The sequence below is a fragment of the Lissotriton helveticus genome, chromosome 7 (assembly GCF_964261635.1).
Source record: "Lissotriton helveticus chromosome 7, aLisHel1.1, whole genome shotgun sequence".
NCBI classification, from domain to species: domain Eukaryota; kingdom Metazoa; phylum Chordata; class Amphibia; order Caudata; family Salamandridae; genus Lissotriton; species Lissotriton helveticus.
Window position 1 is genome coordinate 544,421,934 of NC_136068.1, and position 16,247 is coordinate 544,438,180.

General features: G+C 45.5%; 1 protein-coding gene across 1 annotated transcript in view; it reads right to left on the bottom strand.

Moving 5' to 3' along the window:
• Window positions 1-16,247, bottom strand: part of LOC144768730 (zinc-binding protein A33-like) — a 271,971-nt gene that overhangs the window by 223,576 nt on the left and 32,148 nt on the right. The window contains exon 2 of the mRNA XM_078652609.1: window positions 10,319-10,785. Coding sequence (XP_078508735.1) covers window positions 10,319-10,783 — 465 coding nt within the window. The 5' untranslated portion in view covers window positions 10,784-10,785. The remainder of the gene's footprint in view (window positions 1-10,318; window positions 10,786-16,247) is intronic.

Consider the following 16,247-nt stretch of genomic DNA (forward strand, 5'->3'; position numbering starts at 1 on the left):
TGATGATCCTTGTGGTACGCCGCAGATGACTTCGGTGGCTTCTGATCTGAACGCGGGGAGGCGGACTCTCTGTGTTCTTCCGGCGAGGAAGGAGACTATCCATTCCAGTGCCTTCTCTTGGATTCCGACGTTGCTGAGGCGTTGCATTAGGGTGCGGTGGCAGACAGTGTCGAACGCCGCGGAGAGGTCCAGGAGGATGAGGGCCGCTGTTTCACCGTTGTCGAGCAGGGCTCGGATGTCGTCAGTGGCTGCGATGAGGGCAGTCTCGGTACTGTGGTTCGCCCGGAAGCTGGACTGCGAGGGGTCGAGGGATCCATTTGTCTCGAGGAAGGCGGCCAGCTGTCTGTTGACGGTCTTCTCGATGACTTTGGCAGGAAACGGGAGGAGCGAGATGGGTCGGTAGTTTTTGAGGTCGGTGGGGTCGGCCGATGGTTTCTTTAGGAGGGCGCTGAGTTCGGCATGCTTCCAGCTCTCCGGGAAGGTTGCGGTGTCGAAGGAGGCGTTGATGATGTCCCGGAGATGGGGTGCGGCCTTGTTGAAGACGTGATGAGGGCAGGGGTCGGTTGGAGATCCGGAGTGGATGGAGTTCATCCTGCGTAAGGTCTCTTCGGTGTTGATCGGGGTCCAGGCGCGGAGGGTGGTGGCGGGGGGTGCTGGTGCGGTCGTAGGGTGCGTCGGCTGTGTGCTGAAGCTGTTGTGTATGTCTGCGATCTTGTTGTGGAAGTACATCTTTCACTTGCGGCGTTCCGTCTTCGTCTTTCCCACTTCGGACAATGGCAGTTACTTCCTGCTTTGCACAGGGTCTATATTAAACCCGGGCACTGGGCAGCTCCGGTTTCAATTATTAAAACAATGTGAATTTGAAGGTGAAATAATCCTTTTGGGATGTTGAGAGGTAAACAACACTGCTGTGTTCTAATTTAATTAATAAGCACTTAACGTGTTTGTACTTCACATATTCCACAGCATGTAATGGTGCAATTAGGGATTTCGAGTTCTGGGAATTGGAATTCATTATATCTTTGATAGTTCCGACATTTCATTTAAACCATTAGTCGTGCTGTTAAATTTCAGTATGAGGTACGTCTCTTTTTGAAGTAAATGCGCTTCTGCGTCTCCTCCTCAAGGATTTTGTTCGATTACAGCGAGCACTGTCCATTTAAGTTCCTTTTCGTTATGGTTCTTCTCCACGAAATGGGTGACTACAGGTGCTGTCATCACCTTTTTTTTATTCTGGAACGGTGCTGAACAATACGTTGATTAACCTGTTGATGTATTTGCCAATGTATATTTTGGCGATACAAAAGGGGATGATGGACGGAGCGCTTGAGCAAATCAAACACTCACCCCCAGTCAACTGATCTGGGTTTAATCCATCACCATTCTTTAGCTCACTCTGCCACCCCATTTCAGACATGGCCATATGAAAATCAGTCTGACCCTGTGCCTCATGGGAACAGTCCAGCCCGAACTGCCAAAGCCATGTCTTCCCTGGACCGGAAACAAGCATCCTGGGACCGGTTTCTGGCATTTCAGCCGTCATCTGCCAGGCTAGCTTGAATCCAGTGGCAAAGTGAGCAAGGGACTCACATCTGAGCATACCCTGCCAACTTAGGGCGAACAAAGCGATACAAAATAGGATGATGGACGGAGCGCTTGAGCAAATCAAACACTCACCCCCAGTCAACTGATCTGCTTTTAATCCATCACCATTCTTTAGCTCACTCTGCTACCCCAGTTCAGACATGGCCATATGCAAATCAGTCTGACCCTGTGCCTCATGGGAACAGTCCAGCCCGAACTGCCAAAGCCATGTCTGAACTGGGGTGGCAGAGTGGGCTAAAGAACGGTGATGGAATAAACCCAGATCTTTTGACTGGGTGTGAGTGTTTGATTGGTTCAGGCTCCGTCCATCACCACCCCCTTTTGTACCAAATGTATATTTTGGGGCATGTGCAGATGACTGCGTAGATTATGTTCTTTGTTTTACAGTTCAAGAATTGTTTGTGTAGCCACTTCTGGGTGTTATGTCTGAATTCAGTAACTTCAACCATAAATTCACAAACCGAACAATTACCACATTTGTGGTGCCCCTCAATTGGTTGTAAATTACATTGAGCCCTAAGGTCCTTTTTCAAATTAGGTGTAGCCACTTCCACTTCTTCCTCATTGCAAATATGAGATGTTCAAATGAACATTCCAGATCTTGGAGAAGGTGCCAATTCTTGAGCACTATTTGATGAAATGTGTTCGTGAGTGGACCAAAGGTCAAGACACAAACCAGTTTGTCTAACTGCTGTTTTGGTTTTTCTCGTCAATAGATCTTCACGTGGAGTATACCAAGCTCTTTTGATGACATGTTTGAGTAATTTCTTTGGATAACCCCTACTTCTCAATTGGTCACAAAAGGCCGTAGCATGAATTTGAAAATCTTCTTTACGGGAACAGTTTCTCCTAATCCTTAATAGCTGACCATATGGTAAGTTGTCTCATGTTCCTCGGGTGGGAGCTCTTACAATGAAGAATTTAATGCTACACAATAATGGTTGGTTTCATTTCATGTAATTTCTATGTATACTTGGATTCCCCAAGAGGAGGCCTTAGAAGTGATTGCATTTTATTTAGAGACACGAGCACATCCACATAGAGTGCCTACTAAATTCATACTTCGACTTGCAGAGGTGGCATTAAAGAAAAATTACTTCAAGTTTGAGGACTCACTCTACATCCAAACAAAGAGGACTGCAAAGGGTTGTCCCTTCGCACCAGAAATGGCGATATTGTACATGGCCAGGTTCGAAGATAGATTTGTGGACAATGGGAACCCCTTTAAGGAGCACTTGCTCCAGTGGTACAGATATATAGATGATATCTGGTGCCTCTGGAATGGATAAGAGGAAGATCTTTGTAAGTTTCATGGATGGTTGAACACAAGACATGAGGAAATCAAATTTACCATCACTAAGAGCAAGACAGAGTTAACTTTTTGGGATGTTGAGGTTATCCCCCAAGGAAATGTACTAATGACCATGCTACACAGAAAAGCTACGGGTAAGAATACAATTCTTCATTATAAGAGCTCCCACCCGGGGAGCATGAGAGACAACATACTATATGGTCAGCTATTAACTTCGATTTTATTTAGAGATTGGTTCCATCACGGAGTCACACTCGATACAATCGGTCTTCCAGGCGGCACAACCAATGATTTATGAAGCTTAGGTAAAAAATAGGATGATGGGGATCTGTGGGTGCTTCTTATTCAAGAATCTGAATTCTTTGATTCCCAGGATTCCTTCATCTAGGCCTTCTTTTAAGATTTTAGCGATGGTTCTTTCTATTTGAGGTATGGGGTCTTCCTTTATTTTTCTGTACCATTCCTGGTTACAGACTTGACTTCTCCCTTCCGTCAAATACATATCTTTGGGCCACACCACTACTACACCCCCCTTATTGGCCGGCGTTATAACTGTAGTCATCATTTTTCAAATCTCTAATAGCTTTTTGTTGTTGTGATGTTACATTTGTCCAAATATAGTTCCTTTTCCCTTCCAATTGATTTATTGATGAGAGGACTACCTGTTCATAGGCTACAATTTCCTGGGTATACTATGATTAGGGGGACACATTTAGACTTATTTGCTAAGCCTGAAGGTTCTCAGGCGTACTGTTTTCCACCCCTGGATGAAATGACGGATCCTGCCTCTGGCAGGGTGTCTATGTGTCAGATAGTATACACTAAAGAGGTTTTGTGCTCCAGTTGCTGAAGGGATAGGGGACTGAGCTGCATATTGTTCTTGATGCTCTGGGTGTTGTCTTTGCAAACCATGGCCTCTGCCATGAAAGGGCTGGGAAGCTTCCTGAGCAGGCTGTAGAGTCTGGCGTTGGCAGGAATGAAGGCCCCTAGCAAATCCTCACAGGGGTGAAATTGCTGATGAAATTGTTTGGTGGGTGCAGAGAAACCCAAGAAACTTGTTATGGCCCTACTCTCTTCAAAAGGTTCCAGGGCAGAATCCGCTTTTTCGCCTGAAAAGCATATCAATTAGGGATGCGTTGATAGCCCCAGAGACTCCCGGAGACCTTATTGAGGCATGGTGCTGAAGCACCACACTTGTGCCGATCACCGGACCTAAGCAATGAGTCATGTCAAAGCCAGAGTGGATCACAAACTGCATCACGCCCATCCTGGAGTTTTTGTTTTGAGGTGCATGGAGATAATCTGGAATTACTGGCAAAGGAACTTTGTCCCTCAACACACAGGTGTCGCAATCGAGGAGACAACTGGTGTCGGCAGAACGCAAAGCAAGTCTTGCAGAAGAGAACATACGCTAGCCAGAAGTTTCTATTCTTTTGGACTCATGGTCTGGTGGAGTGGAAGGAAAGGTGTTAGCATTCACTTTGCTGGAATATAACTGAACCGCCAAACTCTTCAACGTGGGATGCTGTGTGAGAAAATCAGGGTTGCGTGGAGCTGGTTTAAAGTAACAAGCGACCTGCTTGCTACCTGGAAATTAACAGCATGGTTTTGCAGCAGAGGATATTTTTGATGCCCTCATTAAATGACTAGAGAAGTTCGGTAGATGCCTAGGTAGAATAGAGAACCTCTGAAAGGACATTAGTGTTTATCTCCATAGTAGGAAGTTGTAAATCAAGTACTTATGCCAGACTCTGCATAAGAACAGCTCAGCGAGCACTTTCCTCTGTTGCAGGGCTAGGACCAGAAACAAGACAAGGACCCACCAATAGAGCTCTGCAGGTCCTTGCGACACAAAGGCGTGCCAGAGACAACTGGTAAAATGTCAAAGATATGCTGAAAGGGCTTCCTAAAGGCCTCTACTTGCAGCAGCATCGCCAACGGACCTGGATATTTGGGGTGCATTAGGACCAGGCTTGGAAATGGCTCCTCAAGTGATCGGGAGCAAGACTGGGTGGTACCGGGAAAAGGACAATTCCGCTTTGATTTCTTTTGCATCTTTTTCATATACCTGAAGACTTTGACCACAACAAAGGTCTGCCACAGAACGACTTCAGAAGCAGGAACGTGACCTTCCTTTCAATTTCAACCAGTCACGGCATGCAGTCTTCCGTTGTTTGGTGAATAAGAGTTTTGTTTCATGGTCCCATATGGCCTTCGGTTTAATTTGGCCGCAGTCATTTCAAGCCCTGGAGATTTTTTCTGACCCCAAGCACCACAAGTATGTCTTGTCAGGGTCTGTCACAGACATCTCTTTACAACATCCCTACATGGATTGAACCCTTTTGTATAGGAAAGGGACATATTTCCCTAACACAGTGGAAAAATTCGGACAAATCTCTTTTTTTTTTTTAGAAGTCTCAAAAAAGACTACGGCGTAGTTCTGGATTCGCATCTGAAGGCATGGAAAGAAAGGAACTGACGTCAGTGTGCGTGAGTAGTGCTTATATGCGGCTCCACTCATCCTTCTGGAGTAGAATGACATTTGGAAGGAGCAACACGACTACACCTACCTGTTCGCAGGGGTACTGCTTAAAAGTTTCCGATCCACTGTGACGGCAGTGCAATATTCATAATGTGAGGAATCTGTGATTAGAAGTTTCCATCAGCAATCTGAGTTCAAGAGTCTGTGAACATTTCACAAAGCTTTCCAGAATTGAATCCCGGTCATTGAGTTTAGTTGCAATTCACCAGCCTAGGTACAAAAGCTTCCATGATAGAAACATGTATGTTAATTTCACCACCATCAGGAACGCACTCCATCTATCTGGAAGACCAGAAGGAAACTACAAGAGACACACGAGAAGTTTGACAATATGCTTCTTTTTCAGTCTTCTGTCAGAATACATCTTGTAAATGTTTTGCACATGTCCCACCGGTCGATTGCCTAAATGCGGCATCTTGATCTGCCCGTCATGGCTGATGCCAAAGTTAAGTTCTTCCTCAAAAAAAGGTGTTTCCACAATGCCTCCATTGTCAAGGAGGCAGTTTATGGAGCCAGACCATTCCAGATTTCAACCGAAGCTGATAAAGAGCTACTGGCAGACATCAGACGCGTCCCCTCCCTGAACAGCTTCAGGAAGACCCTCAAGACCTGCCTCTTTGGCTAAACAGATGTGCAGACAGATCTGGGGACCCCCGCCCCCCAGCGCCTTGAGACCCTCACGGATGAGTAGCGCGCTTAAAATTCCATGATTGATTGATTGATAAAGCATTAAGGACTTTTACTATAGCCTCCAGGATACCACAGCAGTGTATTGGGTTTTTTCATCAATGCCAGTGATATTGTAAAGGACGGAGGTGTCTGAAGAGAGTATGTGTGAGACCATGTTTGTGGGTGACTTAGAGAGTGCAAGGGAATGAGAGCTTGTGTGGTCATTCAGTTCAGCAGGTGTGATGAAGTCACAAAGTGTGACATCACAGTGATAGTCAGGCTACTGGCAGTGAGATGATGTGACTGCTAGTGTGGCATACATGCACGGCTTGTTTTCTTGGAAACAGACATAAGTCAAAGGAACTTATTAAGCACACAAATCACCTGAAGGTCTTATGGCACTTGTGAAGACTCCATATAGGCTAGAAATCAGATCTGAACAACATTATTGATGGTCGAATAGCCAAGTTTTTAGTTCACTCTGAAAATGCTTGTGATCAGAGAAGGAAAGACGATGAGACGGAAGCTTATTCCAAAAGTTGGGGGCAAGAAAAGAAAAAGATCAACCACTGTTTTACAGTGCGAATTCGTTACGGGGTGGAGATATATTTTGTGCTATATCTTAGGAGTCTACCTGGCTGATACCAGTTTCGTTTTTTAGCTAAATAACTAGGTCCGGTTCCGTGTATGCTCTTGTGGGTGAGACATAGAATTTTAAAAAGGCCTCTCTTTTTTACCGGAAGCCAGTGAAGAATACTCAGACTGGGGGCTGATGGGCCTCTTGATGGAAGATTTAAAATGAGTCTGCAACCATGTTCTGCAAGATCTGAAGTTTTGAGGGTAGATTTTCATTTATGGAGGCTAATAAGGCACCCCCATAGTCCATACGGCATACAATAAGGCCCTGTACCAATGGTATTCTGGATTCAATGAGAATCCATTTAAAGATTTTGCGTAACTTCTGCAAAATCCCATAGTAAGTGCCTATTACAACATTTACATGATTTTTCATTGACAACTTATTGTCAATCATTATTCAGAGATTGCGCACTGCTTGTTTAGGGGATGGGCATGAGCCCAACGCTTGGGGCCACCAATCGTTGGACCAGTACTCTTCAGACTCACCAAACAGGATAGTCTCTGTCTGGTTGCCGTTGACCTGTAAATTATTATTGCCCATCCAGTTGTTAATATGAATCATGCAATTTTTTTAAACAAGTCATTGTGTCTATAGGGTTAGGGCCAAATGTGAGTAACAGCTGAGTGTCATCAGCATATGACACGGTCTCAAAGCCATAGGACCGGATTACCCTGGCCAAAGGTGTTACATAGAGGTTGAAAAGCATTGGGCTCAGGATAGGGCCCTGGGGAACTCCTATGCTTACAGACCTACGACAAGAGGCCAGGGTACCTATTTGTACTGTGGTTGTATGGTTCATTAGATAGTTCTTGAACCAGTCCAGGGCCTTTCCCTTGACTCCCACCCCTCAAAGCTGTTGTTCTAGAATGTAGTGGGAGATGGTGTCGAAAGCGGCTGACAGATCCAAAAGGACAAGCATGGCTGATTCTCTGTTGTCCAGGGCCAGTCTGATATTATCAACTACCTCTACCACTGCTGTTTCTGTACTATGTGCCGCCCTAAACCCTGATTGTGATGGGTCTAGAAGTCTGTGGTTTTTCAAATGGGCAGTAAACTGTTTATTAACCAAGGACTCAAGTACCTTTCAAAGTATGGCAGCAGCGAAATAGGACGGTAGTTGGTTGGTACCTGTGGGTCTGAGGCGGGCTTTTTTAGAATTGGCTTAACTTGTGCTGCTTTCCATCCATTAGGGACCGTGGCGTGATCTAGTGACATGTTGAATATCTCTGTAAGTTTAATTATGAGAAGAGGGGCTATGTTTGTGCAGGAACAGGGTGGGAGAGGGTCTGCTGGGAAACCTGATTTAATATTGGCTAGGGCAATGGAGACTTCTTATTAAGTGACTGCTTTAAATTCCAATAGTAGAGGCAAGGTAGAATGCCTATTAATGGCTAGATGAGAGTCTACATTATTAATGTTGTGATGAGGGAAAAACCTATATATATCTTTAACCTTTTCAGCAAAGAAGGAGGACAGTGTATCTACCCATTCTTGCGTGGGGAGGTAAATGTGCTGGTAAGTGTGAAGGCTGGTAAACTCCTTCAGTATTTTATAGAGCTCTTTATTGGAGTTTAGGGCTTTGTTGATCTTATTAGTCAAATACAGCTTTTTGGCCTGTTTGATGTTATTTAAATAGATGTGATGAGTCTGGTTACATGTTATACGATCCTCATTTGTCTTTGCTTTCCCCCATTGACGTTCAGCAGTCCTGGTAGATAGTTTGTCAATTTTTAATGCTGAAGTAAACCAGGGCGACGCTTTGGCCTTAACCTTAACAAAGGTGCCACTTTGTTCAGGGTCAGTGTGATTGCATCTTTAAAGGCTGTTGCTACCTGGTCTATATTCTCTGTATGGGAAACAGACTGGCAGTTAAAGTGAGCTGAGAATGTTGCTTGAGTAACTTTACGCCATGGCCTGATCCAGGTAAATTCATTATTAGGACGGTTGTTTAAGGTACCTAAGGGTAAACAACATTTTAATAGATTGTGGTCGGACCAGAGTAGGGGTGAAGATTGCTTTACTTTAAGTTTAGTTGTATTAGTAAATAACATATCCAGGGTGTGGCCAGCCTGATGAGTGGGACCCACCACCATCTGGACCAGACCTAACGTCTCCAAAGTCGTTACCAATTCATTCGTGTCGCGGTCCGATACTAACTCGGCATGGTAATTAAAATCGCCAATTAGGATAAAATTATCTGCAGTTAATACATGAGGGGCGATTAGTTCAAGTAGATGATTTACAACGTTCGTTTTTTGACATGGGGGTCTATAGACTAGGGCCCCTCTCCATGTTCCGGTTGATTGAGTCGCAATTTTAAAAAGGAGTACCTCTGCTTTATCAGTGATACAAGAGTCTAACGTAATAATTTCCAATTTGTCATTGTAGGCCACGGCTATCCCCCCAACTCTGCTAACAGCTCTATCTAGCCTAATTAAGTGGTATTGAGAAGGAAATGCAGTAGCAACATCGGGGGAAGCCTGCTCATGGAGCCATGTTTCTGTTATAAAACAAATGTCCGGTTTTTCAGAATCCAAAAGACACCATAATTCCAGTGCATGTTTGGGGATTGACTGGGCATTGAGATAGAGCCCTTTTCATTGTTTGGAGGTATCAGAGAGTTTCCCCTGTTATGTTTACCTGAGGAGTGGAGGAGGTCATGGGTTCATTGAAAATGATGTAGGTGCAAGTAGCGCCTCAATATCTGATAGTGTTTTAGGTTTAAAAGTGATAGGTTCATTTACTAATTTTAGCTCTTGACTGGAGTAATGCCATGTGGCCATAGTTAGAGTAGACCAGGCTTAGTTTCCTTACCTATCAAAAGCTTTAATAAAACGGGCAGGGGTCCTGTCGGCTGACTGGCGCAGATTGGCTTACCTTTGGCACGCCGCTGCGTGAGTCTGCTGCGCATCCGCGCCCCTTCCTGCTTTAAATAGGCAGGAGGGGAGGAAGTGTGGAACCACTAGATCGCAGACCTAGCCGGCCAACCGGAAGTTGAAAAATGAGGCCATAAGTCCCTCCGCGCAAACGCGCATAAGTACCAAGGAAAGTGCTTGCCAGTCCAGGGTGTGTGCAATGAAATTAGGTATGAGCTTGGAGCTTTCTTCTGCATATGTCTAATACACCCTTATCTCGAGGAATGGCGATGTGGAATCAGATAAGGAGATGAAATGTGCAGATTGCCGTTTTAGGGATGTGTCTTGGTATTTTTATGATTTAGTTGAGTGTTGCTCCTCGACTTCTCAGTTTCTCGGTCTATTAATGAGAGGTGATTTTCCCTTCCCTCAGTGTGTATTGTGGTGGAGAAGGATGATGTGTAGATTATTTGCTTTCCTCAGTATATATCTGTCATTAAATTCAGCTCAACACAAATGTGTCACGTTAAAGGAGGTCCTGGTGGTTGCCGAACCACAGAAGACACAACTGACAACATCTGCTCCTGGTGCAGCATCTTATGCCTAACAAACTAAACCTGTAAGCAAACTATCTTTTTGTAAATGCCAGCCTTGTACCTTGAGACGAGGTCTCTGACCCACAACTGTACACTTACCCTATACATACTCCCTGCGTCTTGGATGGGCAGGAAGCTGTGGTTGGCGTGCTTGAGCGCATACCGGCAGATGACACAAGCCAGGACTCCATCGTCCTTACAAAAAAGCTTCAGTTTCTCCTGGTGGACCTTACACTGCTCCTTGCTGCACCGCTCTCCACACTCTTTCCCGTCTACGATTGCCCCACTCACTCTTTCCACCAGGTTGGCAAGAGCCGCAATTGGAGTGTACCTTCCGGATTCGAACTCTGCTCTGCAGATTGGACAGGAGCAGCTCCCCTCGCCTTCACAGGAGCCATCGATGCAGACGCGGCAGAAGTTGTGTCCACACGGCAGGATGACGGGGTCCCGGAAGAGCTCCAGGCAGACGGAGCACGTCAGCTCCTCGGTGAGGTCATCGACGTGGACTACAGAGCCCACAGCAAGAGCCTTTTGTGGTTCCTTTGCTTCCTCGCCTTCTTCCATTGCTACAAGAATGCAACAGAACTAAGTATATGACAAAAGCAGCGGTATTATAAAAGCAAATAATTAAATAACGCTGAAAATGCAGTGCTCATTCGCAGATTTCGTTAAACTTTCCAGTTTTAATGAAATACTTCAACACATTGGGGCAGCCACCAGAATCAGGAATCGTTCAACACATAGGGTCAAAGGAGTAGCAGTCATTAAATCACGCACATCTACTTTTTTTGGTCAATCAAATTATATTAACTCAGTATTTATGTCTTAATTTAACCGAAATTCAGGTATGGTATAGGGTGAACCGACATGATTTCATGCAGTTTTTCATCTAGCTTTTTATTTGGCATCCGGTTGTAGCTATGCTTTGAATGTGCTTTCTTTATGATTGAAGAAATTCCTTTTTCAAGTGATGGATTACCATATACTCCATCCCGTGTTGGGGGCCTTAATGGACTTACTGATTTTTAGGATCAATGTCTAATCAGATACTGTTGTGCACTTCACCCATTGAAAATGACCAACATTCAAGCCATTGTCTTGCTCATTAATGCTCAGCACCACCACCAAATACGACTGTGTCACTGCTGCCTGCAGAGCTGGATTCATCACTCACTCCCAAAAGCGCAGCCTGCTTACATACTAAGATGTGAACACTTTATCATCAACGGTATCCTGATATATTTATTAGGAACAAATTCGTTTGTTGTTTTGTATGCCATCTATCCCTCACTCCTCCATTGTCCATTAATCGGAACGATTTTGGAGAGGCATAGATGCAGGTATTGTGCAACTTGTTTTTGAGCATAGAAAAATGAGCCAAAAAGCAGTTTTCACCATTTTAAATAGCTACTTAGCAAAGCTATTTCAAAAGTCTTTGTTTCTTTTTAGGTTTCGCTGGAGGGCGGAGCTCTTAGCTCCGCCTCCAGAGAAATCTCTTCATTTCAGTAAGGACTCTGGAATACGCCCCCCTGTCCCATTGGCTAGCTCCATAAATGGAGGCTAGCCATTGGAACAGAGATCTGTCCGTCAAGGCCGGACCAGATTCGGGGGCGTTCCCGAGATTTTTTCCCAGGGCGGAGTTACGTTTTTTCCCGTTCCCTCCCCTTTCACTGAAAGTCTGTCCATTCCCGCCCCCTCCGTGTGCCTTTCCGCCCCCCCCTCGCTGTCCTGTGCACGTTTCCCGCCGTCCGTGTCCTCTCCCGCCGTCCGTGTCCTCTCCCGCCCCCTCCCGCCGTCCGTGTCTTCTCCCGCCCCCTCCCGCCGTCCGTGTCCTCTCCCGCCCCCTCCCGCCGTCCGTGTCCTCTCAGATGGCGCTGGCCAGAAGACTAACTTCAGTAAATGAGGGCTTACGTAGAAGACATGGGAGAATATTCGTCCTGCTTAGCAAAATTAACGTTTCTCTCTGTTTGGTAAACAACACGTCGGTGATTTAGACGGAGTTTGTGTGTTCTGGAATTACTGTGCATTCTTTGTTATTGACGTGCAGCACTGCGCTGTGAAATTACACCCAGCAAGCATCCTACTGTGCAGTAAGAGCACATGGCGTCATCTGCCTTCGTCGGTGTCCTTAGTAGTGCATCGGGTGCTCTTACTTTGAAAATCTATGTTTATTTAATTCGGGAATGGAAGTCACAACGCGAAGCTCCGTCCGCACAGAGTGACCTGGATTCAAGAAGCGGCCGGGATTAAGTTTGATGAGATCAGCGACGTTGTATTATTGTTGATTTTTTGTTACATAAGCGCTGTATCTCTGTTGGAGGAGGGATGCTGTCATAAGAAAGGAAGGGCCTTCATGCACTTCATGTTAATTAATGAGTCGACTTCTGGCAGTGGGCCCTTGGTGATCTATTTCCAGTGACCCGATAAAATATTTTTCTGACGTGTCTTTTTTTAATTTGCATTTCTATGTTAATTACCGGGATTCCGCAAGAATGACTTTGTCGGATGCTTGCGTTTGCGCGTGCTGGTGAGGCTATTCGATAACATCTCGGGGTACTTTTTTTTTTTCAAAATCGGTTTATTGAATATTTTTTCTCAGATTACAAACATTGCATAAAGAACAAGAACCACACTGTGTTCAGACTTGCTCTGCGGGTGCACGTAGCAGGCCTTAGATAGCTGAAAGAAAATAATTCACAGTTTCACTTTACAGTGATGAGCAGCTCCCAGTTGTACCCCTCGGGGTACTTTTTAACGCTAACTGGCAGTGCTAGTCTGTAGATCTTTACCAGACACCTACTGTCACACTGAACATGTTTGTTCTAAAATAAACTCGAAATAAAATTCTGTCCACAGATAGAATTGTCTATGGGTTCCTACTGAGACTCGACTGGGTCTCGGAAATCCAGTTACCACTGAGCCAATACAGTGCCTCGGCAAGTAATAAACAACAAAATGAGCATTTGGGCTTTGCTTATTCACATTATACTGTTTTGCAATTTGAGGCCCTGTGAGATAGCGATTCACTTAGAATCACTTAATTTCTGTTGGTCAATTGCTGAAGCTGGGATTGAAATTCAGGACCCCAGGTTTTACATTCTGCAGATTTAGCTATACCCATATCCTCTCCAGAGCCTATAGAATTACGCAGACGCTACTATGTATTGTGCATAGAAGTTTTTTTTTTCTGAACCTCAAAATATAGATATGGGACACAACGTCCGCGTGGGTAAAGGCCACTGAGTGACTTTGTACACCTTTCTGAGACGTAGACGCTAGCGGTCTCCACAGTACGCCTTTGTGACACTTTTTTAGGTTTCGCTGGAGGGCGGAGTCAGTGTCACACCCTCTTCAATACAATCACAGTAAATTGTTGCTGTCAAGGTATTTCCACGCCTCCTTCCCACTTTCGAGGCACATCAGCCATCGAGATTAGATGATGCAGTTTCTGAGCCTGCAGCACACCATGCGCCGCCTTGAGTTCTCTGGCATTACTAGCACAGCAACAAGATACGCCTCGTGGCAGTGCTTTCCTTAGATAGCTGAAAGAAAATAATTCACAGTTTCACTTTACAGTGATGAGCAGCTCCCAGTTGTACCCCTCGGGGTACTTTTTAACGCTAACTGGCAGTGCTAGTCTGTAGATCTTTACCAGACACCTACTGTCACACTGAACATGTTTGTTCTAAAATAAACTCGAAATAAAATTCTGTCCACAGATAGAATTGTCTATGGGTTCCTACTGAGACTCGACTGGGTCTCGGAAATCCAGTTACCACTGAGCCAATACAGTGCCTCGGCAAGTAATAAACAACAAAATGAGCATTTGGGCTTTGCTTATTCACATTATACTGTTTTGCAATTTGAGGCCCTGTGAGATAGCGATTCACTTAGAATCACTTAATTTCTGTTGGTCAATTGCTGAAGCTGGGATTGAAATTCAGGACCCCAGGTTTTACATTCTGCAGATTTAGCTATACCCATATCCTCTCCAGAGCCTATAGAATTACGCAGACGCTACTATGTATTGTGCATAGAAGTTTTTTTTTTCTGAACCTCAAAATATAGATATGGGACACAACGTCCGCGTGGGTAAAGGCCACTGAGTGACTTTGTACACCTTTCTGAGACGTAGACGCTAGCGGTCTCCACAGTACGCCTTTGTGACACTTTTTTAGGTTTCGCTGGAGGGCGGAGTCAGTGTCACACCCTCTTCAATACAATCACAGTAAATTGTTGCTGTCAAGGTATTTCCACGCCTCCTTCCCACTTTCGAGGCACATCAGCCATCGAGATTAGATGATGCAGTTTCTGAGCCTGCAGCACACCATGCGCCGCCTTGAGTTCTCTGGCATTACTAGCACAGCAACAAGATACGCCTCGTGGCAGTGCTTTCCTTAGATAGCTGAAAGAAAATAATTCACAGTTTCACTTTACAGTGATGAGCAGCTCCCAGTTGTACCCCTCGGGGTACTTTTTAACGCTAACTGGCAGTGCTAGTCTGTAGATCTTTACCAGACACCTACTGTCACACTGAACATGTTTGTTCTAAAATAAACTCGAAATAAAATTCTGTCCACAGATAGAATTGTCTATGGGTTCCTACTGAGACTCGACTGGGTCTCGGAAATCCAGTTACCACTGAGCCAATACAGTGCCTCGGCAAGTAATAAACAACAAAATGAGCATTTGGGCTTTGCTTATTCACATTATACTGTTTTGCAATTTGAGGCCCTGTGAGATAGCGATTCACTTAGAATCACTTAATTTCTGTTGGTCAATTGCTGAAGCTGGGATTGAAATTCAGGACCCCAGGTTTTACATTCTGCAGATTTAGCTATACCCATATCCTCTCCAGAGCCTATAGAATTACGCAGACGCTACTATGTATTGTGCATAGAAGTTTTTTTTTTCTGAACCTCAAAATATAGATATGGGACACAACGTCCGCGTGGGTAAAGGCCACTGAGTGACTTTGTACACCTTTCTGAGACGTAGACGCTAGCGGTCTCCACAGTACGCCTTTGTGACACTTTTTTAGGTTTCGCTGGAGGGCGGAGTCAGTGTCACACCCTCTTCAATACAATCACAGTAAATTGTTGCTGTCAAGGTATTTCCACGCCTCCTTCCCACTTTCGAGGCACATCAGCCATCGAGATTAGATGATGCAGTTTCTGAGCCTGCAGCACACCATGCGCCGCCTTGAGTTCTCTGGCATTACTTGCACAGCAACAAGATACGCCTCGTGGCAGTGCTTGCGTACCTGAGTGGGCGGGCACTGCAGCAGCGACAACAGTACAGTCGGGGCACACGGAAGACAGACACCAGCGCAGGACGCATCGCCAGTGTTGACACGCCAAGCGTCGGAGGCAGCTTGACTTGGAAGCAGAGGATCACACGTCTCCTGCGTCCTTTCTTCAGCATTCTCGAGATGGCGCAGCTGTCCACGATCTACAAACTGTCTCTGCTGCTGAGTGCTGCTGCGGGTGAGTCTCTGCACTGGGGGGGACTTAATTTCTGGGTGTGAGTATCTCTCCCTAATGGTCGTTTTCAAAGCCGCTTTGCTGTCTGTACCCTGGCTGCATGTCTCCTTGCCTCATGGGGTGTCTGTTTGCCTACCCCGGTGTCTCTACATAAAAATGAATCTCTCAGTCCCTTGGTGGCCGACTCATCCCCAGCATGGCTGTCTCTTCCTGTTTCTCAGGTCTTATGCCCACTTGAACTGCATTTCCTTTAAGGCGGGTGTCTGTTTCTCTGTCTCGTACAACAACAGGGGTCTCTTCCACCCCGTGGCCCCGCCCCTTCCTGGGCTTCTCTTTCCGTCCTGTCTCCGAGTGTCTCTTTTCCCCTGAGTCCCAATGTCTCTCAGATAAGTGCTTTCCAGCTGGAGATTTCTGCCGCCTTTCACTTTCACTTTTGAGTTGTTAATTGATCTGTCCCCCCCCTTTTCCCCCCCTTCTTGGAAGACAGAGATCCCTGAACTCCAAACCGAGCACAAGACCGCGAAGATGCCCCCTCCTCCCGTACA